The 26,617-nt window shown below is 39.2% G+C and overlaps 1 protein-coding gene across 1 annotated transcript in view; it reads right to left on the bottom strand.

Annotated features, from left to right (window-relative positions):
- Window positions 1–26,617, bottom strand: part of CUBN (cubilin) — a gene marked incomplete at its 5' end in the record, with an annotated part of 316,681 nt that overhangs the window by 172,300 nt on the left and 117,764 nt on the right. Inside the window, one exon of the mRNA XM_080671851.1 lies at window positions 21,668–21,818. Within this exon, the coding sequence (XP_080527977.1) occupies window positions 21,668–21,818 (151 nt within the window). The remainder of the gene's footprint in view (window positions 1–21,667; window positions 21,819–26,617) is intronic.

The following is a 26,617-nucleotide window of genomic DNA, read 5'->3' as shown; positions in this document are numbered from 1 at the left end:
CTAATCATCTGAGAGATGCAAATCGAAACGACAATGCAGTACCATCTCACACCTGTCAGAATGGCTATCATCAACAAATCAACAAATGACAAGTGCTGGAGATGATGCGGAGAAAAAGGAACCCTCGTGCACTGTTGGTGGGAATGTAGACTGGTGCAGCCACTGTGGAAGACAGTATGGAGTTTCCTCAAAAAACTAAAAATGGAACTCCCATTTGACCCAGTAATCCCACTTCTAGGACTATATCCCAAAAAATCAGAAACACCAATCAAAAAGGACATATGCACCCCTATGTTCATAGCAGCACAGTTTACAATAGCTAAGATTTGGAAACAGCCTAAGTGCCCATCAGCAGATGAGTGGATTAGAAAACCAGGGTACATCTACACAATGGAACACTATGCTGCTGTAAAAAAAGAAAGAACGCTTACCATTTGCAACATCATGGATGAATATAGAGAGCATTATGCTAAGTGAAATAAGCCAGTTGAAGAAAGATAAATATCATATGATCTCACTCATTTGTAGAATATAATGAACAACATAAACTGATGAACAAAAACAGATCCAGAAACATAGAAGCATTGAACAGACTGTCAAACTTCAGAGGGAAGGCAGGGGAGGGAGACGGGGGTAAAAGATCAACCAGAGGACTTGTATGCATGCATATAAGCATAACCAATGGACACAGATGCTAGGGGGTGAGGGCATGTGTTTGTGTCGGGGGGGCAGGGAGCGGTCAATGGGAGAAAAAGGAGACATATGTAATACTATATGTAATACTTTAAAAAATAAAAAAAATTTGTTTAAAGTATAATGGACAGTGAACACTATGTCTCTCAGTCTTTAGTTTCCTGTATTTAATACATTATTTCTAAGTGCTTTTCAGGCTTAAGATCTAGAATTGTAAGTGCATATTAATAAGAGAAGTAAACCAATCTAAAAGGGTATGATTCCAAATATATTACAAAACCCATAGAATGAAGAACACTATGAGTGAACCCTATGGACTCTGGGGATGAAGATGTATTAATGTGAGGTCATCAACTGTAACAAATGGCCCACCCTGGTGGGGAATGTTGATTATGGGGGAGGCTGTTCATTTATGGGAACGGGGGCATATGGGAGCTTTACCTTCCACTCAATTTTGCAATGAACCTATAACTCTTCTAAAAAATTCATTCTATTAAAAAATTATACAGGCCCTGACCCAGGCAATTTATATCTAAAAACCAAAGAACAAACAAAAACCAATATATAAAACACAAGTATGGAAGAAGACTGCAGCCTATGTGTTATGAATGTTTATATATCATAGAGTAAAAAGTGATTAAGGCAAATCATTACAACAAATAATTAATTTGGTACACAGTAAAAATTGTCACCACTTACTGAGCGCTTAGATGTTATTTACAAGTGTTTTCCATTATAATTCTCACTAGAGGCTGGTGCATGAAATTCGTGCATTGGGGGGGTGTCCCTCAGTCCAGCCTGCACCCTCTCCAATCTGGGACCCCACTGGGATCAGGTCTAAATGGGCGGTCAGACATCCCTCTCACAATCCAGGACTGCTGGCTCCCAACCGCTCGCCTGCCTGCCTTCCTGATTGCCCCTAACCGCTTCTGCCTGCCAGCCTGATCACCCCCTAACCACTCCACTGCCAGCCTGATCGATGCCTAACTGCTCCCCGGCCTGCCCGATTGCCCCTAACTGCCCTGTCCTGCCAATCTGGTCACCCCTAACTGTCTTCCCCTGCAGGCCTGATTGCCCCCAACTGCCCTCCTCTGCTGGGCCGGTCACCCCTATCTGCTCTCCCTGCTGGCCTGATTGCCCACAACTGCCCTCCTCTGCAGACCTGGTCTCCTCCAACTGCCCTCCTCTGCTGGCCCAGTCACCCCTAACTGCCCTCCCTGTTGGCCTGGTCCACCCCAACTACCTTCCCCTGCTGGCCTGGTCACCCCAAACTTCCCTCCCCTGCAGGCCTGGTCCCCCCAACTTCCCTCACCTGCAGGCCTGGTCCCCCACAACTGCCCTCAACTGCAGTCCTGCCCCCCCCCAACTGCCCTCCCCTCCTGACCTGGTCACCCCTAACTGCCCTCCCTGCTTGCCTGATCACCCACAACTGCCCTCCCCTACAGGCCTGGTACCCCCCAAACTGCCCTCACCTGCAGGCCTGGTCCCCCCAACTGCCCTCCCCTGCAGGCCTGGTTTCCCCCCAACTGCCCTCCCTTTCTGGCCTGGTCTCCCCCAGCTGCCCTCCTCTGCCGGCCTGGTCACCCCCAACTGCCCATAACTGCCCTCCCCTGCCAGCCTTCTTGTGGCAGACATCTGTGTCCACATGGGGGCAACCACCTTTGACCACATGGGGGCAGCCATCTTGTATCTTGGAGTGATGGTCAATTTGCATATTACTCTTTTATTAGATAGGATAATAACCATATGAAGCAGGTACTATTAGTATCTGCTTTTCTCAAATGAGCAAATCAACAGAGGTCACATGGCTTGCCCAAGGTCATCAGGCTTGTAAGTGGTGGGGCCAGGACACTATGCAGGTGATTTGGCTGTCAGAGTGCTTAATTTCTACACTCTACAGACTCAGTTTGTAGGATTCAGACAGAACTTTCAGAATGGAGAGGGAGAGTAAACTTATGGAAGAAATAAAATTTAAGGAAGGCTCAAATTTTAAGGAGAAAGTTAGAAAAAAGGAGAGATTATCTTATTTTCTAATAGCAAGTTTTAGTGATTTAAAAATATTGTTTGCTTTGCTAACATATCTGGGCCTCCTTTTCGGTTTTTTCAAATATTCTTCATTGATTGGTAAATTCTTCCAAATACCTTCTCTTACTCTTCATCAAGGCTTTTTCATGTTTTAAAATAATAATGCCTCCTCTGGTGGGCTAGCAGAGGTAAATGGGGGGAAAAGAGGGCATTATGTACTACTTTTAATAATAAAGATTTTTAAAAAATAATAATGATAGTGCTTCCTCATTCCATTATGAATATGTGTGCATTTTCACATGAATGAAATTTAACTGTTGTGACTGAAAATGTTAGACACTAAAGCTAAGGTCAAGTCTGCTATCACCCTATGCCAGTTCATCCTGTATGGTGAGTTAAAAAAAAAAGTTTTTAAAAAGTTCAAAAATATATATTCTCTACATAGAATCTCCACTAAACTAAAAAAGAACTGAGAATTCTAAGAATAATCTTGATGTGGTAAAGAAATCTGATTCCAGCTCAACATGTTACCATCCTGAGTTGCTACTCTCCTGCTTCCATTTGAAAACCTGCTTTTTTCAGACTTTAATTTTTTTGCTCAGAGCAGTATCTTTTCTATAGCCTATAAACATCCTACTTTATTTCAGGTTAAAACCCTGTAAAAAAGCTGTTTAAAATTAGATGTGTGGGCATTATTTATATAGTGCCATGAATGTTAAAAAAAAAAAAAATAAATGCCATGAAAGATTAGAAAATATTTTTCCTCCTATGACAACAGATGGAAAGTGTTCCTGAAGCCAAAATCAGCAGATTGTATATATGGTCAGTACCACTGAATAAGTCCTGGGGGCACCAGTCACAGAATATTTCATCAAAGGATACTTTCTAAAGTTTTCCAATGCTGTGGGCCCATATAAATCATCTTAACATGAAATACCTTTTACTAAATTATATTATAGGTAAGCAATGCCATTCTGTTACCCCAATATTTTTAATGTACATTTCAGCTCCTATAGTTCTTGATATCAGTTGTATCATATTAGATAATTCAACGGAAAAATCTTGGGAGAAAAATAACTCTGTAGCTAAATACTATAAAAGAGAACAGGGAAATGAAAGCTTGGATATCTCATCTCTGCATTTTTATTAGCTTCAGTTCAACAGACAATCTAATTCAATTTTTTTTTATCATAGTTGATTTGTCTAAAAATCTGTAAAACATTTTTCCATTGTCTTTTCCAATTGTTTTAGGTTTCCTTGTAAATTCCTTTGCAAATAACAGGATGCCAATACCCTTTTATTAGTCACTGGAATGATAATATCAGATTCTTGGCATTCATTAATGCTTTGAAAATTACTTATTACCCTCTCTGACAGCTCTTAAGAACCACCGTGTACTTTTCCTAAGATTTAAACAAATATAAACAAGGTTTATAAAAACATAACAAAATATTACTTTTAGGTTTCTCATGTTCTTTTCTCATTAATAGTGCGTATGTGTGTCTTCTAAAGAGAACTTCCAATACTATTAAAAGTGATACCTTATTGGTGAAAAATATTATGTGGTTGTGAGAAGAAGAGAAAAACAGTTGGAGTTTGAAAACTCTTTGAAGCTTTCTACTTCTACTTCCTGCTCTCACTACCTCTGAGGTTTAACACATCAGAAGGTAACAACTTTTGGATTTAAAAGTTCACATTGAATGCAAAATAGTATAAATTAATTTAGTGATACTATTTTGTAAAAACTATAAAGTACTGGAAAATAGAGTTAATTCTGGTAATTATGGTAGAAACTCTGTCTTTGAATTTTTAAATCTTGAAAGAGATAACAATAAGTTTCTAATTCCCACTCATGTATCAATTCAATAAATATTTATTGAGCATATGCCACAGAACAGTTCTGCTGTAGAAGCCAGGTGTATTTAATGTCTATTTTTAAAAAACCAGTTATAGACATAAAAACTGCTATTGCCACATGCCCTCCTGTAACTCATTAAACTCTTTTTGCTTTTTCTTCAATTTTCAAAGAGTAATTTCAATAAGTATTTATTTTAAAAAAGCAATCAGTGAATTATACTTTATTCTTCACATGTTAATTGGTGATAAGCTACAAATAAGAATTAAAAATCATCATGTTGAGGTTTTAAAAGATATTTTTACATTTGTTAGTTTTGATAGTACAAAGTTAGCAGGATTCTCTTTGATACTAATTTCTAGTCCATAGGTGAAAGATTTTTTTAAAAATATATTTTATTGATTTTTTATAGAGAGGAAGGGAGAGGGATAGAGAGTTAGAAACATTGATGGGAGAGAAACGTCAATCAGTTGCCTCTTGCACACCTCCTACTGGGGATGTGCCCACAACCAAGGTACATGCCCTTGACCGGAATCGAACCTGGGACCCTTCAGTCCGCAGGCCAATGCTCTATCCACTGAGCAAAACCAGTTAGGGTGTGAAAGATTTTTTTATCAGCACTCAACCAGTTATGGCTCACTCTCTTGAGTATCATCAGTTTTTTCTAGATTTTGGGACACTTTGACATTGTGTACTTGGTCTCAGGCAAAAGTAAATACAACGAAAGTATATATTTTAAAAACTGGAAAAAAAAATGAACGTCTGTTTTTCCTATGCTCTTTTTTAGTGACAAGGGAATACATATTCACAACAAAATTAAGAAAATGTCTGTTAATAAAAAAATTAAATATGTAATAAATTATTTGATACTTTGTTTCATAAGTTCAAGCTATCATTAGGCTAACAGTAAAACATTAGAACATGAATTTGGAATTGTATAATTACAGATAAAAATTAAAAAATCAAATTCACAAGAGTTGAACTTTTTAATTATAAATGAAAGCAATTAACAATTACAATTCACAATAGATAGTAGAGTTTTTAATGTATAATGTGAGTCTTTTGAATTGTATTAATGCATTTTTTCCATTTCATTAGCTGCAGAAAAGGGAGCCAGTTACAATATAGAAAATGTGATTTAGAACCTGTATCAACACGTACTATCCCATTGTCAGCAAAAGAAATATTGATAATTAAAAAAAAAATCCTATTGTGTGTAATTCTGAAGAAGAGAAATGTGTTCTAAATGCAGAAGTGAATCAAGACTCCCAAAGCTAAATAATTCTGCCTCATCAACAATTTCTTATTCAGAATGGGTAGCAAAGCTTTTCATTTCATTTGATTTACTATTTCTCTAATTCCTGTGGTAGAAACAAGATTTGTTTTTGTTTTATTTTTAATAAAGATTGTGGAATTAAAAAAAAAACTTATTTGGTAAGCTGTTTTACCTATGTAGTTGTTATCAGGGTTGCTAATGTCTAATACTAAAAACTTTCTGCATAAACAAGTATCCTAATTTACTTTCCTATTAAATTTGATTTTATTCGGGGCCTAGAAAGGGGGAAAGTGTTTTGTTCACTGCACTATTTCCCTCAGTGTACCCCTCAAAGGAAAACCTCTTGTTAAATGCACTCTCTCCTGAATGAGTCACAGAAGAAAATCTATTTCTAAGTCCATCTGCCCATTTGGGGGATGGAAATAACAAGGCTTCTGGAAAATCTCAGGTATCTGCGTTTCATTTAGAGGAAAAATACATGGTACAAACATATCTGCAAATATTAAAACAAGTGAAACTCCTGAGAAAACACATGTTAGCAAGTATGCAGTAATTTTTAAAAATCATGACACTGTCAGTCACGTCTGTGATTTCGGGTGGGTGACTGGGGGGTCAGAAAGGTAGGAAAGAGAGATGGAGGAGAGACAAAGCTGTCGATGAAAGAAGTTATATCAACCAATAGGTATCAGGAAATAAAATAGAAAGAGATGTTTAGACTCCCAATATCCTCTTCCTCATCATGCTATATAATAAAAGCCTAATATGCTAAGTGTATGGTCTTCCATTCAACCAATCAAAGCGTAATATGCTAATGATAAGCTAAGGCCACTCAACTGCTCCCTATGATGTGCACTGACCACCAGGGGGCAGACAGTCAACCAGTCGACCAGTCTCTCTGACGTGCAATGATCACCAGGGGGCAGACGCTCTGACTGGTGGGTTAGCTTGCTGTTGGGGTCCGGCCAATTGGGACTGAGCAAGACAGGCCGGACACACCCTGGAGCCCTCCCGGAGTCCCTCTCCGACTGGCCAACCTCCTGCGTCCCTCCCTGGCCCCAATCATGCACCATTGGGGTCCCTCAGCATGGCCTGCACCCTCTCACAATCCAGGACCCCTTGGGGGATGTCAGAGAGCCAGTTTCAGCCCAATTCCACAGGCCAGGCCAAGGGACTCCACTGGTGCACGTATTCATGCACCGGGCCTCTAGTAAAATATAAAAGAAATTTCTCAGTTTCTTCATTTGTAACAGAATTAGTATTTAAGCACATTGGGTTGTTATATGGATTAAATGAAATAACAACAGTAAGGTTTTTAGCTAAGTGTCTTGCATATGATGATCTCTATATGTGTTGTAATTTAACAGGAGTTTATCCAGATATGGAATGATATTAGAAAAATACTTGGAGCTAGAAGAGAAATTACCATACCAGTTAAAGAGCCATCATAAATAGCTGAGATGTAAAAAATCAATTATCCATTAAGCTACAATAAAGGAAGCTCATATTTGCATGGTAATTCAGTTTTTCAAAGGGCTTTTAACAAGCTTATTATTTTATTGAAAATTCATAACCACTCTATGATGTGGGCCCATTTTAGAGATGAGCAAAGTGAGATTCAGGAATGCCACTGGATTTGAAGCTCCTATAGTGAAGGATAGATTTAGGGCCAGTGCCCCCATCCTTTCTCACTCCACCCTCAACACCCCACTCCCAGTTCTGTGTTCTCTCACTATGCCTTATTGGGCACTGGAATGGCAGCACTGAACACTGACTGCCCTCATTACTGTTCGGTGCATCTCCCGAGGAAATCATCAACATAGCAACCTGAAAAAATAAATACAGCAAAGATATTGTTCATTTAATTTGAGGCATCATTAGATATCACCTGAACTGGAATAAAATAATGTCCTAAAGAGTATAATATGTTTTTCAGTTTTAATTAGTTAATCTTTATAAAACTTGTAGTACTGCTGCCTGATAATCTATTTGATCCTAGTTTCTGCCAAACTCCCAGTCAGGAGATCAGAGGAAGCACTTACTTTATCAGCAGGAAGCATGCTGATGTACTGCACTCATACCAAAGAAGAGTTAAAAGCTGTTACTAAACCTGTTTACTAGTGAAGATAATTTAAATCTTTTTCTTAAAAGGACTTTGCTAACACTTTCTTTTTTCTTTTTGGTCTAAAGCAAGCAATGAGTGATAATTTTTTTTAAAAAATTAAGTATAGTCTACTTATGTTCTATCTTCAAAGTTTGGGGTTGTTGTTTTTAAATGAAAAAGCTTTAGTAAATGCAAACCACCCATGGACACAGACAATAGAGTAGTGAAGGCCTGGGAGGGGTGGATGTGGGGTGGAGGGGGTCAATGGGAAAAAAACAAATATAAACAAACAAAGGGGACATATGTAATACTTTCAACAATAAAGATAAATTTAACAAGAAAATGCAAACTGGCAATGAAACAGCTAAGTTGAGTCAGGGGCACAGAGTTTCAAAGGTACATTCCCTATTTCCCTCTGATTGCTCAAATGCAGTCACCTCTTTACACTTGGCATTTTCCTCAAAGTATGTTCCATAAACCAATAGCACCCAGAGGACTTCCAGCTTGGAACTGACATGGCCCACCTAGGCTAGAAGAAAAGGAATAGAGAATGGCCCCCCAAAAGACATTTTCACATCCTCATTGTCTAATTTTTGAGGAAAATGCCTGAGATATTAGTGGTCAATGTTGAAAAGCCTATGTATAGCACAAGCATAAAATTTAAACACTACGTTATGATTCTCACATGACTGATTTATATTTTAGTAGCCTTTCTATAATTTAAAAACAAAATCTTTCTCTTTTTCAATACCTTAAGAGAGTCCTCACTGGTTAGTCAACTTTCCCTCTGAAAGGTACAAAGGAAGCATGGGGAAGGTGTTGAGTCACAGGGAGAAGTTGCCAATAAGGACTCTTCTGGTGGGACAGGTATGATGTAAAATGGTAACTAAAAGCTCAGAATTTAGGGAAGATCTAAATCAAGACAAAATTGAATTATTTTCTAGAATAAACAGGCCTTACTTCTGATACAATGATATCCTATATAATAAAAGGCTTATATGCAAATAGACCGAATAGCGGAACAACCGGTTGCTATGATGCGCACTGACCACCAGGGGGCAGATGCTCAACACAGGAGCTGTCCCCTGGTGGTCAGTGTGCTCCCACAGGGAGAGCGCTGCTTAGCCAGAAGCCAGGCTCACAGCTGGCTAGCACAGTGGTAGTGGCAGGAGCCTCTCCCACCTCCGCGACAGCGCTAAGGATGTCCAACTGCCCATGGGGAGCGGGCCTAAGCCATCAGTTGGACCTCCCCAAGGGCTCCCAGGCTATGAGAGGGCACAGACTGGGCTGAGGGACCCCCTCCAACAATGCAAGAATTTCGTGCACCAGGCCTCTAGTATGCAAATAATGTGATTAAGGTGATTTTGAACAGAAACTTTCAGGTTGGAAGTGGGCTGTGGAGGTGAAGAATGTGAGCTCCTTAAAATGACCAAAGTTGTCTGAAGGTAACTGTAGCATGTATAAGAGCCATAAAAAGTCAGCAATTCCAGTTAATTCCCCAATAGAATAAAAGTGTATGCCCCTCTCCTGAGAAAAGCAAATGATAGGTATCTATTCTCTAAAGAGAGAAGGCTGAAATCAGATCACTGGTCCTCTCTGAAGAGAGAGCCAAGGGTGGAGCCCCAGAATTCATATGATCTTAGGGATTTGCAAATTAATTTTCTGAGGGACCTCAGGAGGTTGGCTCCAGGGCATGTCTAGCCTGTCTTGCCCAGTTCCACCAGCCACCTTCTAATTAATTTCCTTCCAATGTGCATGAATCCATGCACTGGGTCACTAGTTATTAATAATGAACTACATTTGCTAACGACTGATTACTATAATTGTGTTGCATTTATTTCCCTTACGCACCTTACACACAGGCATACCATTTCTCTCCACTAATACTAGCAGCAAATATTTTAGTAGCCGATTGCCACAACATGAGTATTGGACTGACTTGTTTGGTGTGCACAACAGGAAATATTTTGCTTTCGGAGAACAAGAAAAATAGGTTTATTTGCATTACGCTTATTAATTTGTGCAGTTTCTCAGTGTCTGGTAAGATAATGTTCAAGAAAAAATATTAGTCTTTATTAAAATGTTCTATTATTTTATGTTAACAATTACTCATTTATTTCAGCCCTTTGTATTCTGCATGTCTCTATCTAAATAAACCTACGTTTCTATGAAAAGTGCAGTTTTTGTTTTTTTGTGGCCCACATAAACTTAAACCTTGTTTATTTGGCCCATGTTAGCCTTTGAGTTTGACATGCTTGAAGTAGAGTTATCTGTTTTCAATGGCAGGGACAAATATATTTTTTAAAGAAGATTGAAAGATTAGGCCATAGTTAATGACTTGTAAAATAGACACAAGAAGCTCAAATATCAGTGCTGTTCATAGTTATAAAGTGACTTTTAAATTACTACATAAGATGTCATATGAATATTCCAAGTTAAGATTATCATAGCTTTCTGACATTCTAAAATGTCCTAAGTCTTTTTTTTTTTATTTATTTATTTTTTTAAATATATTTTATTGATATTTCACAGAGAGGAAGGGAGAGGGATAGAGAGCTAGAAACATCGATGAGAGAGAAACATCGATCAGCTGCCTCCTGCACACCTCCCACTGGGGATGTGCCCGCAACTAAGGTACATGCCCTTGACCGGAATCGAACCCGGAACCTTTCAGTCCGCAGGCCGACGCTCTATCCACTGAGCCAAACCGGTTTCGGCAATGTCCTAAGTCTTAATATTGAAGTGTTCCACCTTAGTACACCATTAAAGAGAAGTGAACACAATGAACCATATTTTAGGACTTTTCATAAAATATAAATTTTAATTTCCTATATATGAAAGGATAAACACCTTTCATTTTCACTCAGAAAATTATAGTCAATCTCATCATCTTTTCATTTTGATTAGCTATATATATTTTCTTCTAACTTGCTCATTCCAACCAAATTAAAAAATGCTTTCCCAGCAGAAATTCATTGCTTACAATTCAGGAAAAATCAAATCAACCAGTCTTTCTTAAAACATTTTTTTAATTATTGAAGATTTCTGAACAATCTACACTAATAAAAGAGAAACATGCAAATTGACCGTACCTCCACTATACCCACAAGCCACACCCACCAGCCAATCAGGAGCGAGTATGAAAATTAACCCAACCAAGATGGAGGCAGCCACGGAGCTGGAGAGAGCAGGAGGCTTGGGTTGCCCCGGTGATGGAGGAAGCCAAGCTTCCTGCCTGCCCTGGCTGGCCCTGGCCTCTGCTCAAGGCTACAAAGTTTCAATTATAGAAGATAAATAAATCCCAGATACTTGCTTCCAGCCTGCTCTGTCCTTTCTCAAGGAGGTACTGAAAAAAAAAAAAAGAAAAAAGAAAAAAAGGAGGGGCTGGGAGCTTGGGTCACCAGGGGCTGATCAGGCCAGGATGGGATGGCAGTTGTGGGTGATCAGGCTGGGGGGAGAGTGGCATTTGGGGGTGAGCAGGTCAGCAGCAAGGGGAAATTGGGGGCAAGCAGGCTGGCAGGCAGAGTGGTTAGGAGCAATCAGGCAGGCAGGTGAGTGGCTGGAGCCAGCAGTCCCGGATTGCGAGAAGGATGTCCGACTGCCAGTTTAGGCCTGATCCCTGTAAACCAGCAGTAGGACATCCTTCGAGGGGTCCCAGATTGGAGAGGGTGCAGGCCAGGCTGAGGAACTCCCCCCCATGCACGAATTTCATGCACTGGGCCACTAGTATATATATATATTTAAAAGTATAAGAATATCTTCCAAGAAATGAAATGAGACCAAGGCAACTGGACTAATTTCCCCTAGTATAAGTAGTCACGCCTAAGGCTACTTTATGAAATCCCCAAACTGGCAAAGACAGAGTACATATGTTCTCTTTCTGTGATTTCCATGTTCAACCTTCATGCTTCTACTTAAAACTATTCATTCTAATCCTGCTTTCTCTCAATGTAATTATTTTGATACAGAGTGCTCTTATAGGAAAAAGCTCACCAGCACCCCCCACCAAGGGCTCTGCATCACTGACTGTCACCCCCCGCCCGCCCCCCAATTCCTCTTTTCATCTTTCCCCAACTCCCAACCGGTTTTCCACAGGAAGTTACTCCACATGACAAATGAACAGATAGATGTGGGCAGCACCATGCCAGTGGTTGTGATGTTCTCCGACCCATGCTCTGCCCCTGCCCAAGCCTGAGCCAGGAGAGTGTTTTCTGTGATAGTAATGCCAGGGATGAGGGTCCCTCGCAGGGCACATGCTGCAGGCAGCCAGGCAGCCAAGGTCCTTAGCTTACAAGGTGTAGCTCTGGCTGGGCTCCTAAATGAACCAAATCCTCAAGTGTGCCACTCCATCCGCACTGTTTACCTCTAGTCAAACCAATCTGCTTTGGGGGCAGCTCTCCTTATAACTCCTCTGGTACACTAGTTTGTGTAACTAAATCGTGATAATGAACAATCTCTGGGGTCTATATCAGCTCAGAAGTGTCTGATTCCATCAGCCGTACATAGCAGCTCAAAAAGAAGAGTACTTTCAAATACCTAATAAAGCAGATATTGTGGTGAAGAACAGACAAACATCTGTTATTTTGAACTTGTCATTTGCTAAGTAATGTGCTTCCTGGCATTATTGCTACTTAAACCTGAAGAAAGAATGAATTGTGCATTTTAGTGGGGAGAGCTTGAACCAGGACATTTTTCACTTGGAAAAGACAGCATCGGTTCATTTAAAAACACTCATTTTTCTCCGTGGGAATTTAGTTACAAAATAACTGACTCTAAGTGCTAACCTTCTCTGCATTATGGTACCATTTAACCTTTGCAGTGAAAAGTTGTGGGGAAAAACTACTTGCTTCCAGGCAAAGTGCAGCTGTTAAAGGCCAAGCCGTGGGGTGGGACACACAGACAGGTGGTTCTGGGTCCTGATTTTGTCACTTACTGGATTTGTGTGTTTGGGGAAGTTAATTAACTTCTTTTCCACTCTTTCCTCAGTTCTCTTATCCATAATATGGGGATAATAATGCTTATTTTAGAGAATTCTTGGGAGGAGACATGTAAGATTTTTAAAGTGCTAACCAAAGGGCCCAGCACATGGTATTATCTTTTTAAATGAGAATATCAAGTGTTATTTTTAAAATGATTCTCAACAGTTTAAAGTGATAACATCAGTTTTAAATGATAATATCAACATTTTAAAAATAATTGCTTGGTCTAGTAGTAATATTTTCATTCACTCTATATAGGGCAACATGGTTTGTTTTTATTATAACTAATATCTTTAAATAAATTTTAAGTTATATTTAGGTAGTCAAATCAATATTATTTAGCCTGTAAGTAGTCTGTAAGTATAACTAGAAGGAGAAAAAATCAGAGACAAAGTACAGTAATGTCATTACTTATATAGAGAGTATAAAATTCCACTAAATCTTCTGGAATGGAATTACTCTCCTATACTTTGTTTTGGGAGTCACTGCCACTGAAGGCTGGCACCAGTTCCTCTGAGCACACAGCAACATACACATAAAACAAGGCCTTGGTAACATAATGTTAGAGACAAATATAGCAATATTTAAGTAAATGTTCAAGAAAAGAAACCTCTGACGACAAAAAAAAAAAATGAATGTTCTATATTGAACCTCATGTTTGTTCTGTCTATGTTTAGTCATTTTTGGTTGCTACAAAATTTGAAACTGAAAAAAAAATGTAGTTTCTTTTTCAATGTACGAAAAACTGTGGAATCCCCTAGAAAGTAGTGCAATCTCTCTCAGAGATGTTGTTGCTAGGGAACCCGAACACAAACAGAAGATTCCAAAAACCCTTCCTTTGGCCCAAATCTCAAGGATGATTACAAATTGTGCAGTACGTGATTTGGGAAGGTCATGGTTGTTTGAGGGAGATTTTTTTTCTTTTTATAACTGTTTCAAAAAGTAGCAATGGAAATTGACCTCCAACTTTTTCAAAAGTAGTGTCATGGGAATTGAGATGCAAGACTCCTACAAGGCCCCCACTGGTTACAAGACCCAGAGCCAACATTAAATGAAGGTCAACTGTGTGTATGTGTATCTCCTGCTGTTGTCAAGGAGGCAAATAACATCAGGATTTAGCTTTTCCACTCATTCTGAAATGTCTGCATTTGCTTATTGCCATCTCTGACCTTGCTGGAAAAGTCCCAGAGCCAAGGCAAAGAGCTACAAGAGTTGTTTTGTAAATTATTATCTCAATTTTACAAATGTAAATTACTTTATAAACAGATTTTTTTTTTAAAGTTGGCATCATTCATTAAGAACTTTTTTGCAAAAAAAGATATAAGTGAGAATTTTCCAAAAATAAAAATCAGACACAGTGCCATAATGCAGAAATCTTTGCTTTGGTTCTACACTAGGACTGTATTCATTTGCAGTCTCCATGCTTAAAATTTTCCTAGGAATATCACGAAGACAAAAGTTCAAGGTATCCAATAGGCTGAAGTGGCTAGAATAAGCAGGAAGGACATAGCATCTATGAATGTGAAAGAAAGTCTAGTCGGCATTTGGGGAAGTTAAGTTTTAATTTAAACAGAAATGGGCTTAAATTTCTACTCAAACTGAACAGGATTTGTTTTTCTTCTATCACACCATATAATAAAAGAACCCCAGGAGTCTGTCTAAACCAAGAGATTGCTTACAGACTACTGAACAAAGGATGCTTTTTTTTTAAAATCATAAATAAGGTTACTTTAGAGGCAGATCAGGACAGGTGTTTTACCACTTCTCTCTCTGTGGTATTACGTATTAACCACCTAGCAGGAAGTGACACTATGAAAGCGATTCGTCACCAGCAGAGAGAAAGGACCAGACAGTGATTCACAACCCCCCTTGGAATCTTTACAAAGCATAATTCATAAATTCACTTTCACTGCAAACATCATACCTCCAGATTGTGAATGCTTGCACTGTGCAGAAGCAAGGCTCAGGGCAGATGAGACATAAATCCAAGTTTTGCATGGGTCTTATCAATTGGTCTCTGACACCTGCCCTGCCTCAACTTCTATTACTCCCTCTAGCTCAGTTATTTCTCAACCGTTGTTGGTTCACTACTGCCCTTCTAAGGAGCTTTCTGAGATATTTTTTTCCCAAATTCACCCTCATAAAAATTTAATATCACAGATATACTATATATCTGTTATGTATTACAGATATCTGTACTCTATACATAAAGCGTATGATTTTTTTCATACTTCCAAGGACCAGTTTTCACCACCTTGGGATTGATGCTGAGAATATGTGTGCTAACTGAAACACTTGCCGGTGGCAAAGCTTTGGTGTCATCCTAAGACATTTAAAATGTCTTCCTCTAGGTCCTTTGTCTGGCGAATGATCCTTGTACAAAAACTGCCTGGAGGGCCTCCTGAACTCTCTCAGGCTCTCCTGGATTTCCTCTGTTGTCCTACAGCGTCATGAATTATGGACTTATTTCTACATTTGTTTATTTGTTTGTTTCCCTTACTACATGACTAACTCCTGAAGTCAAAGGTGCTAGCTCCTTCTTCTCTGATGGACTAAATTGCATCCCCCCACCTAAATTCAGGTACCTCAGAATGTCATTGTGTTTGGACATAGGGATAGTTATAGAGGTGATTAAGTTTAAATAAGGCCCCTAGGGTGAATCCTAATCTAATCTGAACGGTGCCCTAATATGAAGAGAAAATCTGGACACAGGAAGAGACACAGGATACACACTCACAGAACAGTCATGGAAGGGTACAGCGAGAAGGCCATCTGCAAGCCAACTAGAGAGATCTCAGGAGAAACCTGCAAATTGACCGGACTTCTAGCCTCCAGAGGTGTGAGAAATACTAGTAAATTTCTGCTGTTTATCTACCCAACCTTATGTCTTTTGTTATGGCCTCCTGAGCTAATACACTCTCTCTGTTATAAATACCATGCCCAGAACCTGGTAGTGAATCAATATGTGCTGGCTGGTTGGCTGAATGAATGACTGAATGAAAAACATTCTCAATAAATATCTGCTTACAGAGGGTATGTGTAATCACTATAACATTATTAACAATGGTGAAATGTCTGTCCTTTGCAGTTCTCCTTATGGAGCCCAATTTATTCACCTTCACACCCTCCAGGTGACTACCCAGCATTCACATTAAAGGCAAATGGATAATGAAATGACAAAACTTTTGTCCTCAAAGGGTCAAACTCCCGGAATGCCTCCCCCTTTCCCCGCCCACCACGCCTCCCATCCCACACACATACTCTAAGTCCCAAAAGTAATAAACATTACAAGTCAGAAGGACTTCCCCTGAAAGACCAGCAATAAACAAAGACTGTTGAAAAGTCTGAGCGAGCGAAAGAGAACTGGAGGGAAGGTTTAAGAGAAACATTGCTGACCTCATGGAGGTTCTTTGCCAGGGCTCTCTCTAGATATATTTTTGTAAAGCCCTTTGATACAGTGCTGCATGTCCCCAGGTAGTCAGGAAAGGGCTGGCTCAGGTTCAAACCAAGCCAGCCACGGAGGATCTTGACAAAGTTTTTAAAATGTTTTCCCTGGGCCAATTTTTGAAAACCCTCAAGGCTTGAGAAGTCTCATTAATAGCTGAAAAGAAGATAAAACGAAAGCAGCCCCCATTCGAGAGGCTGATGTCATCCATCCTCCCCAAAGAAAAGGCTACACTTTCCTTTGTGAGAGTCCAGGGTGACATCACCTCCTGATCACATACCACTTAGCCCTCCCCCTGCTATTCCCAGCTGAGGGGCTCTCTTCCTTTGCAAATGTCACTCTTTCTCTCACAAAGCTCCTTGACCTTGTTTGTATGTGGGATTCCATTGCCAAGTGAAAGCAGCAGGCCTCTGGGAGAAAGGAGCAGAGGAGAGAGGGTGTGCACAGCTGGCGGGAGGCCCCTATTCACACAGCTCGCAGAAAGCTCTAGATTGCCTTCAGCCACCCGGGCGGAGGCCCCGGGCTGAATTCAGCCTTTGGACAATGCTGTCAACAGTTGAGCCAGGCAGGGCACTGTGGCCATTTCTTTCTTTGCAGGGTGGGACTCCCTTTGAGGGCTGGAATAAAAGCAAGGCAGTGTGCTTTCATCTCGGGTCTACAGCGCCACTTTAGAAATGAGCCCACAAATAAAGCCCGATTGTGGATCCATTTTCTCAAAGTGAATAGGTTTGTGCAGTCAACAAAGAAGCACATTTTGCAAACGGGGTTATTTATTAATTGGCACCATGAAGCATGTGGGGTTTCTTCCTCAGCAGCGATGCTCAGAAATGACGTGTCAGGCTGGGTGTCCTGGGCCCCAGCATGGGAACCTGATTCTGAGAGTGAGACTTAGAAAGGTGATGCAGAAACAATCGCTTTCATTACACACACACACATTCAAGAGCACTACTACTGTCACCGTTCTTAAATTGAAATCTCATTTTCTGATTATAAAAGTAACATAGACTTATTATAAAAGTTCAGTTACTTCAAATCTGTAGCAGTAATTTCATTCTCCAGTTTTAAAGTGTTACTACTACACTTGAAAATCGAGACTAATTTTTAGTTATTTTGCATTTGTTTTGTTTTGTTTTTGTATTTTATTTCATATTCCGAGTCCCACAACATGCTATGTTACTTCAGTCCTTCAAGATCCCACTCAAAACTTGATTATTTGAAATCTCACAGATTTACATAAAAGAGACCATGGGGCCCCTCTGCCTGTCATGTGTGACCCTAATGCTCTGGCCGCCGCTTAGCTCAGCACAGCTCCCCTTGACTCTGGACTCCAGCCACTCTGGACTTTGGGGTCCCTCACACTCACTCCTCTCGCTCCATTCACAGGGTCTTCCTTCTACTTGGAATCTTTTCCTCCTATTTATCTAGTTGACGCCTGCTTACTCTTAGATTTTAGTTCAAAGGGCCCATTTTCATGCAAGTCTTCTCTGACCTCCTGTCAATGTCAAATCCTCTTTTCTGGGCTTCCTGGCACTTAGCATTGATATGTATTTGTGTGCTTCTTGCTTGATGGCTACTTCTCCCAATTACTATAAGCTTTTGGACAGTGGTCGGCAAACTGCGGCTCGCGAGCCACATGTGGCTCACGAGCCGCGGTTTGCTGCTCTGTTGACTAATGAGTTTGCTGACCACTGACCTAGACTCTCGATTCCAATAATTACAGGCTGTTGTTGTTCCTTGTGATTATGCCCCTATCCCAGTGGTCGGCAAACTCATTAGTCAACAGAGCGGCAAACCGAGGCTTGGGAGCCTCATGTGGCTCGCGAGCCGCAGTTTGCCGACCACTGCTCTAGGAGAGTGGGAACAGGCCTGCTGGTTGCAGCCACACTCTGTCCCCAGCTCTTACACAGCACATGGCCCCCATACTTCCTTAAACATCTCTGGAATGAAGACATGGATAACTGAGAACTCAGATTTATGTCTTCAGTTTACCTCCAGTGGGTAGGAAGTGGGGGGGATGTGTCCCATTGAAACCTCTTTCCTGACCCCAAGCTATTCTGTTGGCCCCTATTCTCAGGCTACCATCTCAAGCTACAGGCCTGGTCAGATGCAGAGTATGGGTTCGGGGGTCCTTGTGCCGTCGCATAACTATCATACACAATAATTTCATTAATTTTTCACTGATCCAGACCACTAACTATCCCCTTCCAGAAGGTTTTTCCCATGCATAATTTACATACAGTGGGTAACACAGAGTTAAATATTTTTTCAGTTCTGGTCCCAGCTGGCAAAAATTTTGTTGCATAATTCTAGATCCAAGCTTAGCAAGTTTTCAGCAATTGGGAGAAAGTTTTGAAATAGTAAACAGGAAAAGACAATAGACAGAGGGTGTCTCTGACTCCTCCTATGAAGACAGATTTCAAACAGAGCTGATAGAAAAAAATTCCCCAACAGAAACGCTGTCAGCAGAGGAGACAGCCACCTCTAGCATGTTGGTGGGAAGAACCCAGTGACACAGTAACTGGTACAGTTAATAATGACCATTAGCTGAAACCGGTTTGGCTCAGTGGATAGAGCGTCGGCCTGCAGACTGAAGGGTCCCGGGTTCGATTCTGGTCAAGGGCATGTACCTTGGTTGCGGGCACATCCCCAGTGGGAGGTGTGCAGGAGGCAGCTGATCGATGTTTCTCTCTCATCGATGTTTCTACCTCTCTATCCCTCCTCTCCCTTCCTCTCTGTAAAATATCAATAAAATATATTATTTAAAAAATAATGACCATTAAATCATACTCCTCAGGTGGCCTTGGGCTAGCATAGATAGAACAGCCTGGACGGGAGGGGAAGCAGCCCATTGAGGAGAAAGATATGACCAGCAAAGTAACTGTTCCTAAAACTCTCCTTCCAGAATTACTTAGGGAGTTGTTGTTTTTTTAAGTCAGCAATAGTCAAGATCCCACTGCATAACAATTGAATCCTCCCTCTGGAAACTGGAACCCAGGCACAGAACGCTTTAGAAACTACCAAGCAAATCCAGGGTGTATCTAGGGCTAAGAACCATTTTGTTAACATTTCTTCATTTCCATCTTCTGTCACAGGTGAAAGCCTTCACCTCTTTGGATCTCTTAAGCAGTAAGGTTCTTTTTCTTACAGGGGTCCCCACTCTTACCCTATTAACATAGAAAAATTTAAGATATTATTCTGCTGCTATTACAGTGAGTCCAGGGAGCACCCCAAAGTTTCCTCTAGACTCAATGAATGCTGTCTTTCTATCATTTTATTTCTCCAGCTTTAATATCTGCTCTTCCCTGCTCCTCAAAGTGTGGTCTACAGAGTAGTGCCACAGACATTACCTGGGACCTTTTTATAAATGAGGGTTTATGGGCCTTACCTCAGCGCCACCCCTGCCCCAGCCCTGCATTAGAACAAGTGATTCATGTGTACTGTATATAAAAGCCTGAGAATCGCTGTCTGGAAAATAACACTTGTCCTTAAAGATCTGGGTCATTTCCCAAGATTTTCATGTCTTCTAGGTCTTTTCACACTGTCTCCCGTTTCCTTAGAATCACACCATTTCTAAGTCACAGACTACTAGAGACAAATTGTATTATAGAGATGAATCAATCCAGTCCCTTCATTTAATAGATCCACAAAATGGCATTCCAAGGTTAAATTTATCTACTTGGTGAAGAGGATGGTCAAGAACTTCTACAAGCTTAATCATTATAGTTCATTTACTTTGGGAATTCATAATCTGTATTTCAAGCTATAAGTGGCTCTGTGGATAACCACTGAAGAGTTTTAAACACTGAAGTCCCATTCTTATTTTTTAACACAAATATACTCAGTCTCCAGTTCATAGTCTCAGAATGTCTAACACTCTTAAATATATAACAGGGCTATTCAGTTATATATAGCATGAGATTCATATAATAAATGCACTATGATGTTAACAACCCTCAAGGGTCAACCATGACACACATTCAGGCCCTCACCATGGGCTCACCCTGGGTTTTGACAGTAAGGCCATAGCTTGGATGTCTGTGTGTGGTTCCTGGTATAACACTGCAACTCCTTTTCTCTTTCAGATTGGTTGAAACAGAGCAGTGAGTCCTGAACGGTGGTTGAGAACTGCTACTATAATTTTCACAAGGACTGTAATTTTCAAGTCTGGATCACTCTAGGAGAGTGGATCTCAAACATTAATCACCAGGGGGACCGACCAGTTAAGAGAGATTATTGGGCCTCCTGTTTGTGATTTTGAAAGTCTTGGGATGGGCCCTGAGAATTTGCATTTCTAACAAGTTCCAGGTGACTTTGCTGCTGCTTTTGGGAGTAGGTTTAGAGAATCACTCCCTTTAGACTGGGCCACATGAGGTCAGTCTAGAAGTTTCAGAACTGCTGTTAAAAATGAATTCTCAGGTGATGGACACACGGTGCAATATACAGGTCTTGTAACATAGAAACTCACACCTGAAACCTGGTTCATGTTACCAATGTCACCCCAATCAATTTAATAAATAAATATTTTTAAAATGAATTTTCATCTTCTGAAAAATGAAGTTTTTTTTAATTATTGATTTTTTTAGAGAGAAATGGGGAGGGAAACATCGATTTGTTGTTCCAATTATTTATGCATTCTTTGGGTGATTCTTGTATGTGGCCCTGACTGGATCGAACCCACAACCTTGGTATATTGTGACAATGCTCTAATCATCTGAGCGACCCTACCTGCTTCCTGAACCACCAGTTCATTGATGGGCTCTGACGTGGCCCTACCTATGTGGCAGGTACAACACACATTCCTGGCTTGGGGCATCACTAGTTCTCCTCCTGCTTCCCTGGCAGTGCAATCCTTGCTCCTCCCGTTCTTTCTCTGATTGACTCTCTTTTCCTTCTATCCCATCATTCCTTCTCTCGTTATATCAGAGTAAGCCTTAAATCTCAGTCTAAGAGGCCCCCATCCTACCTTGCAATTTCCTTGCCACACCCACATACAGTTCTTCACTCTTAGAAACTTCATTCTGCTTCTTTCTTCCTCTTAAGCAATGTATCACTGCACCTACCTAAGCAGTTATCCAAATCCTGTCCACTTTGACATCACTTCCTCTCTTAGCCCTAACAGGCTTTAACTCTCCAAGAGCCAACAATGACTGAGTAAAATTTTCTAAGTCCCAGCACAAGATTACTACTCAGTTTAATTAGTGTTGATGGTATAGTTTCCAAATAGATTTGGAACAGGGCCAGTTCTTGTCAAATAGCAACTGTGAACTATGACTGAGATCGGCCTTGGGCTTACCGTGAACGAACCACTGCATCTGGAATCCTTTCTCCTTGTTACCAACCCCATCGGTGTGGAACAGCACTTGAAGAACGGAGCCTGTCGTACTCCCTGAAGGTGGCATATCTGCTCCACAATAGCGTCCTATCCTCCGTGAGCCGTCATAGAGCTGAAATTAAAGGAAACCTCCCGATGTAAAAAAGCTTCATACTGTTTGTCAGATGAAAAAAGTAAAGTCTACTCATATAGCAAAATCTGTTCCTTGGTTCAAAAGTTAAGGTTAAATCTGCTTAGGTGGGTCGAGTACCAGATGTTTAACATAAGAATGCAAAATAGAAAATTAGAGAGAGTCATGGGGATGATTTCTAAGCCAAATAATTTGGAAATCCAAATATTGTTTAGTGTCATGTCAGCCTAGCAAATTCCCTCCAAAGTATAATTCATACACAGAATAAGGAAATAGTAGGCTGAATGAGATGTGTTCACATATTGATACATAAGAGAAGCTCAATAAATGTAATTGTAAGATGTAAATTTTTAAATAAGTACTAACTATAAAAAATCAGACATTTTAGAAAGCTATGAAAATGGAAAATAAAAAATTAATCACATTGAAGATAATCACTGTTGATATTTTGTTAATACCAGAAGTTTAGCTTGCCAATATTTTTTTCATTTGAATGTGTGTATATACATATGTGTGTAAGTGTATATGTATGTATAATTTGGGCTACCATGTCATTGTGTTCCCTGTTTTATACTAAGCATGTCATTATATAATCCATGTAAATGTTTTTAATGGTAGAATAAGATATTATTTACATTACAATTCTATTGTTGTTCAGTTAGGATATTTCCAATATTTTTGCCAAAATAAATATTTGTCTAATATTTAAAGTTCTCCCCAGGAAAGATTCCTATAAGGGAAATGAATCAAAGAGTATAATCTTTCTTGGTTCTTCATGTATATTATTTAATTACTTACCAGAAAGTTTAAAGCAATGTACCCTCCCACTAGCAGTTTACAGAAATGCTTTGTGTGGTGGAACTTTGACAACTGTGGCTATTATTTTTAAAGCTCGTGCTGACAGTGAAAATTTGTGTGTGTTTTTAATAATTGTCTTAATTTGTGTTATTTTGAGGTTGAATTTTTTTTTCATGTTTATTGCCCATTTGTATTCTTCTCTTGGAACTTTTTTGCTAAGGCCCATTTTACCACTGAGGTATTTATATATCCTATTGTGCACCCTTTACCTGCCTCATTTAATAATTTCATCAGGTATACCTTTAAACTAAAAAAATAAACCTCTCTGCCATATTTCTCCAATCAGGAAAGATACTCCAAAAGTACTGTCTTCCTCATGGTTTGTCAGATGGAAAAAGTAAAGGCCATTATATTTTCTTTTGACCCCCCTACTGTTCACTTAAACACGTTGTTCCAGTTATCCTTCGAATGGGAACAAAGCGAAAGGTACTGATCATGGACTGACTTGATTATTATCTTGAAGATTACACGTATGTAAGAGTATGTGAGAGTGTATATGTTTGCATGTGTCTGGAAGGAAAATGTATAATCTGGATTCAACAAATTCCAAATTGACCAAATTATTTTTATTTACTAAAATGTTATGATATAAAACTAACTGCAAAGTTAGTTACAGATTAGGGTCTTACAGTCCTAAATTCCAGCTCCATTTAGGCAGCAAAGGGTCTGGATCTGTTCAAGGTCATGTGAATCTCAGGTTCATAAATCTTGGCTTGTCTCATTCTGAGTTCTCAAAATTGGCTGTTCAATAGACATACATGCTTGCGAGATTTGGAGGGAGGTCAGCAGAGATTTAAAAAGAAGCTCAGAAATCTATTATATCAATCACTGTAAACCTAAGCATTTGAAGCAAAGGAATAAAGATAAAATTTATTTTTCAGGCTTATCAATTCAGTTTCCTTTTTATCTTTTTAATATTGCTGCTTCAAATGTGTATATTTATTATTGTGTCTAATATTCTAGATATTTGATGGAAGCCATAATGAAGAAGCAAAACTAAGAAAAAGAATAAAGCAACAAACTAGTAAAAAGAACAGGTAACCACAACCAAAGCTCTGGCCACAGCCCTCAGGTCCCACTCCAATGCAGGAGGTGGAGGTGGAGGTGGGGCAGGAGGTCCATGTTGCAATCTGTTTACTGCTAAAGTACTGCTTCACTGTAGGGTATTTATCTCAGCTTCACTCTTTTTAAGTTCAGCATATGAATCCCAATCAAAATGAATTAATTCAGAAATAAACATACTGTTCCCAAGCAGAGGCATAATAAGCAAGAAAACACTCTACTGTTTTCCACTCCAAAAGGCTCATTCTTAACTTTGTAGTCCAATGACCAAACCTTTAATTATTCATTTTCATCCAATAAAACATAGGTAAGATTTCTCTGTAACCATATTGCTCTAAGCTTGGTGGATCTTCTGAAATAATAGCCAGTGACATTCAGAGGAACCATGTTTTAGATTCTATTCAAGGTCCTAAGCAGTATAGTAATTTTGTCTCCCAGCTCAGCAAGGTTAAGAAACCTGACATTTTCACATGATTTTGACCGGATTTTTTTTTTCTTTGCAGATAGGATTACTTCATTGAAGGAGAATACCTGAATCCCAGTCATTTTTAAATAACACTTTGTGAATGGGATGGGAGCAGGGGTAAAGGGAGTGGGTTTGGGGGGAGCACTGATGAAGGATGATTAGTTTAATTTTGCCTTTGGAAGGGAGAGAATGGTACATTAAAATAAATATCAAATAGACATTGATGAAAATGCTTAAATGTAATGTCAAATAAATTAGTAAATTAATTAGTACTAAATAATACCTCTATTCAAAAAGTAATCTCATATTCCCAATTTTATGTCCTTCTAAAGTTTACACTTAATTAAATCAGGTTTTTTGTTTGTATTCACACAGATGGCTAACGTCACCTCTGCAATTCATTCCCGGGTAAATTTACCACACAAAACAGGAACAGTCATTTTTCAAAGTATACAAATACTGGTTACCATGGTAACCCCTTGGAGCCCTCTGATTCTGTTTTCAGAGCAAAATGTTAACCACAGGACATTCCAGCAGTGACTCATTGCAACTACTGGCAAGCTTTGGTCCTGCTAAGAGTATGATTTCCCCTCTTTTGGAAAGCCTAAAGATCAATTAGGTCTGAACAAATATTTGAGGTTGGACTTAAATCCATATAAAGGCAACCAATAGAAATTAAGAAGAGAAAGAGTGAGATTCTCACTTTGAATATGCACTTCTAATTTGTGTAACTGTGTTTAGAGGTGTTTTTTTTAAATACCTGGAATAATACTTATATTTTCAAGTTAGCCATTAAATGTGTCTTCAAATATGGATATGTGTCTACACAAAACCTCTTTTGTAGAATGTTTTTAGTTATTCCCTTAAGGAGACTATTCATTTAGGATTTTTGTGGTTTGGATCCTTCCCCCACAATGAGATATCTCAAGCACTCTTAGGACATTCAAAGAGGAAGGAAATCTCTTGCCTAGCCACATTTACCAATTTCTATCTACTTCCTTTGATAATTTGACACATGCATAGGCTATCAGAACATTAGTGACTTCAGACTTCAGTTGCAATATAAAATGATTTGTGGATTCCTACTAAATATTAAGTTGGAAAATATGAAAGCAAAAATGCATCGCTGACAGAAAACATATCTAACAATTTTTATAAGATGAAGGGTTTTATAGGAACTTTAGGAGTCATTGGAACTCAAGTCTGGAGGAACCCAGTCAAGCTAATGTGCACCTCAGCCTGCTCCCTCAGTGGAATCAAGTTCATGAACTGTAAGAACTCTCAGAACAGGGTGTGCTTTCAAAGTGTCTCTTGCTGCTAAATTATTGGTATGTGTGTAACTGGAAAGAATAAAATTATAACATTATCTCATATGTATGAGATTGGGATGTATATAGGCTGACTTCAAAACACATTTTAGAAACACAGTAACAACTAAAACTCAGTCTTTTCTATTTTAGATTGGCATCTAATTCATACTTTTAAAAACTATTGTTTTTCTTATTTACTTGAAAATTTTCTGGAAGGTCATACCTTTTTTACAGTAGAGTACTAATTTTAAGAATTAAATAAATATAGTAAATGTAGTTAAATTAAAACAAAAGTTTCTTTGGGATTTGAAATATGGAGACACTTCCGGGAAAAAAAATTTTGGTCCATTTTCTATGATAAATCTTTAAAAATTCCAAAAAGTTTATCCTTCAGAGTTTAATATGTAATTGAAATAACTTATCTAGGAGAGTTCTAAGTGTAATAGAGAATCCCTTAATAATTGTAGAGAACAAAAATTCTAGTCAATGTAAGAAAAATAGTTAAATTTCTGAGGAATACTTAATGAGTTCATACAATGGTGTGTTTTTTAAGTCAATGTCACTAATAGAAGATTAGAATTCATTTGGAAGCAGGAAAGAAATTGCACTGTAGGAACACAGTAGGGTATATTCAATATGGTCAGTGTCAGGGTCTGTCTAGGTTCACAGTCCAGCCCAGCTCTAAAATATGCTGAGAATATCATATTGCAAAAATTACTTAATCTCTTTAATTAAAAGTATTTTTACACATTTGGCCTCATGATGGTTCTTATCACATAAGGTTGTTTTAATTAGCAAGTGAGACAAATCATGTACGAGTTTAAGTGTGAGGCCTGGCATGTGGAATATGCTCAAAATGTTATTCTAACTCTTGGTCAGAGGCAAAGGGAACCAACATTTTTTCCCAAAGAAACTATTCCAGAAATAGCTTTGAGAGAGGAAAAAAAAATATGGTGGCTAGAGAGAACTTGAGCTGACTTATGTACAACATTTCACAGAAATCATCCCTGATCGACCAAACAGGGAGGCAACAAATCGATGAATCACTTTTGAGGAGGTGGACAGCCATGACTTACCATGTGTTG

This window comes from Plecotus auritus (assembly GCF_963455305.1).
Source record: "Plecotus auritus genome assembly, chromosome: 1".
NCBI lineage: Eukaryota > Metazoa > Chordata > Mammalia > Chiroptera > Vespertilionidae > Plecotus > Plecotus auritus.
This window is presented reverse-complemented; position numbering and strand designations above follow the sequence as displayed.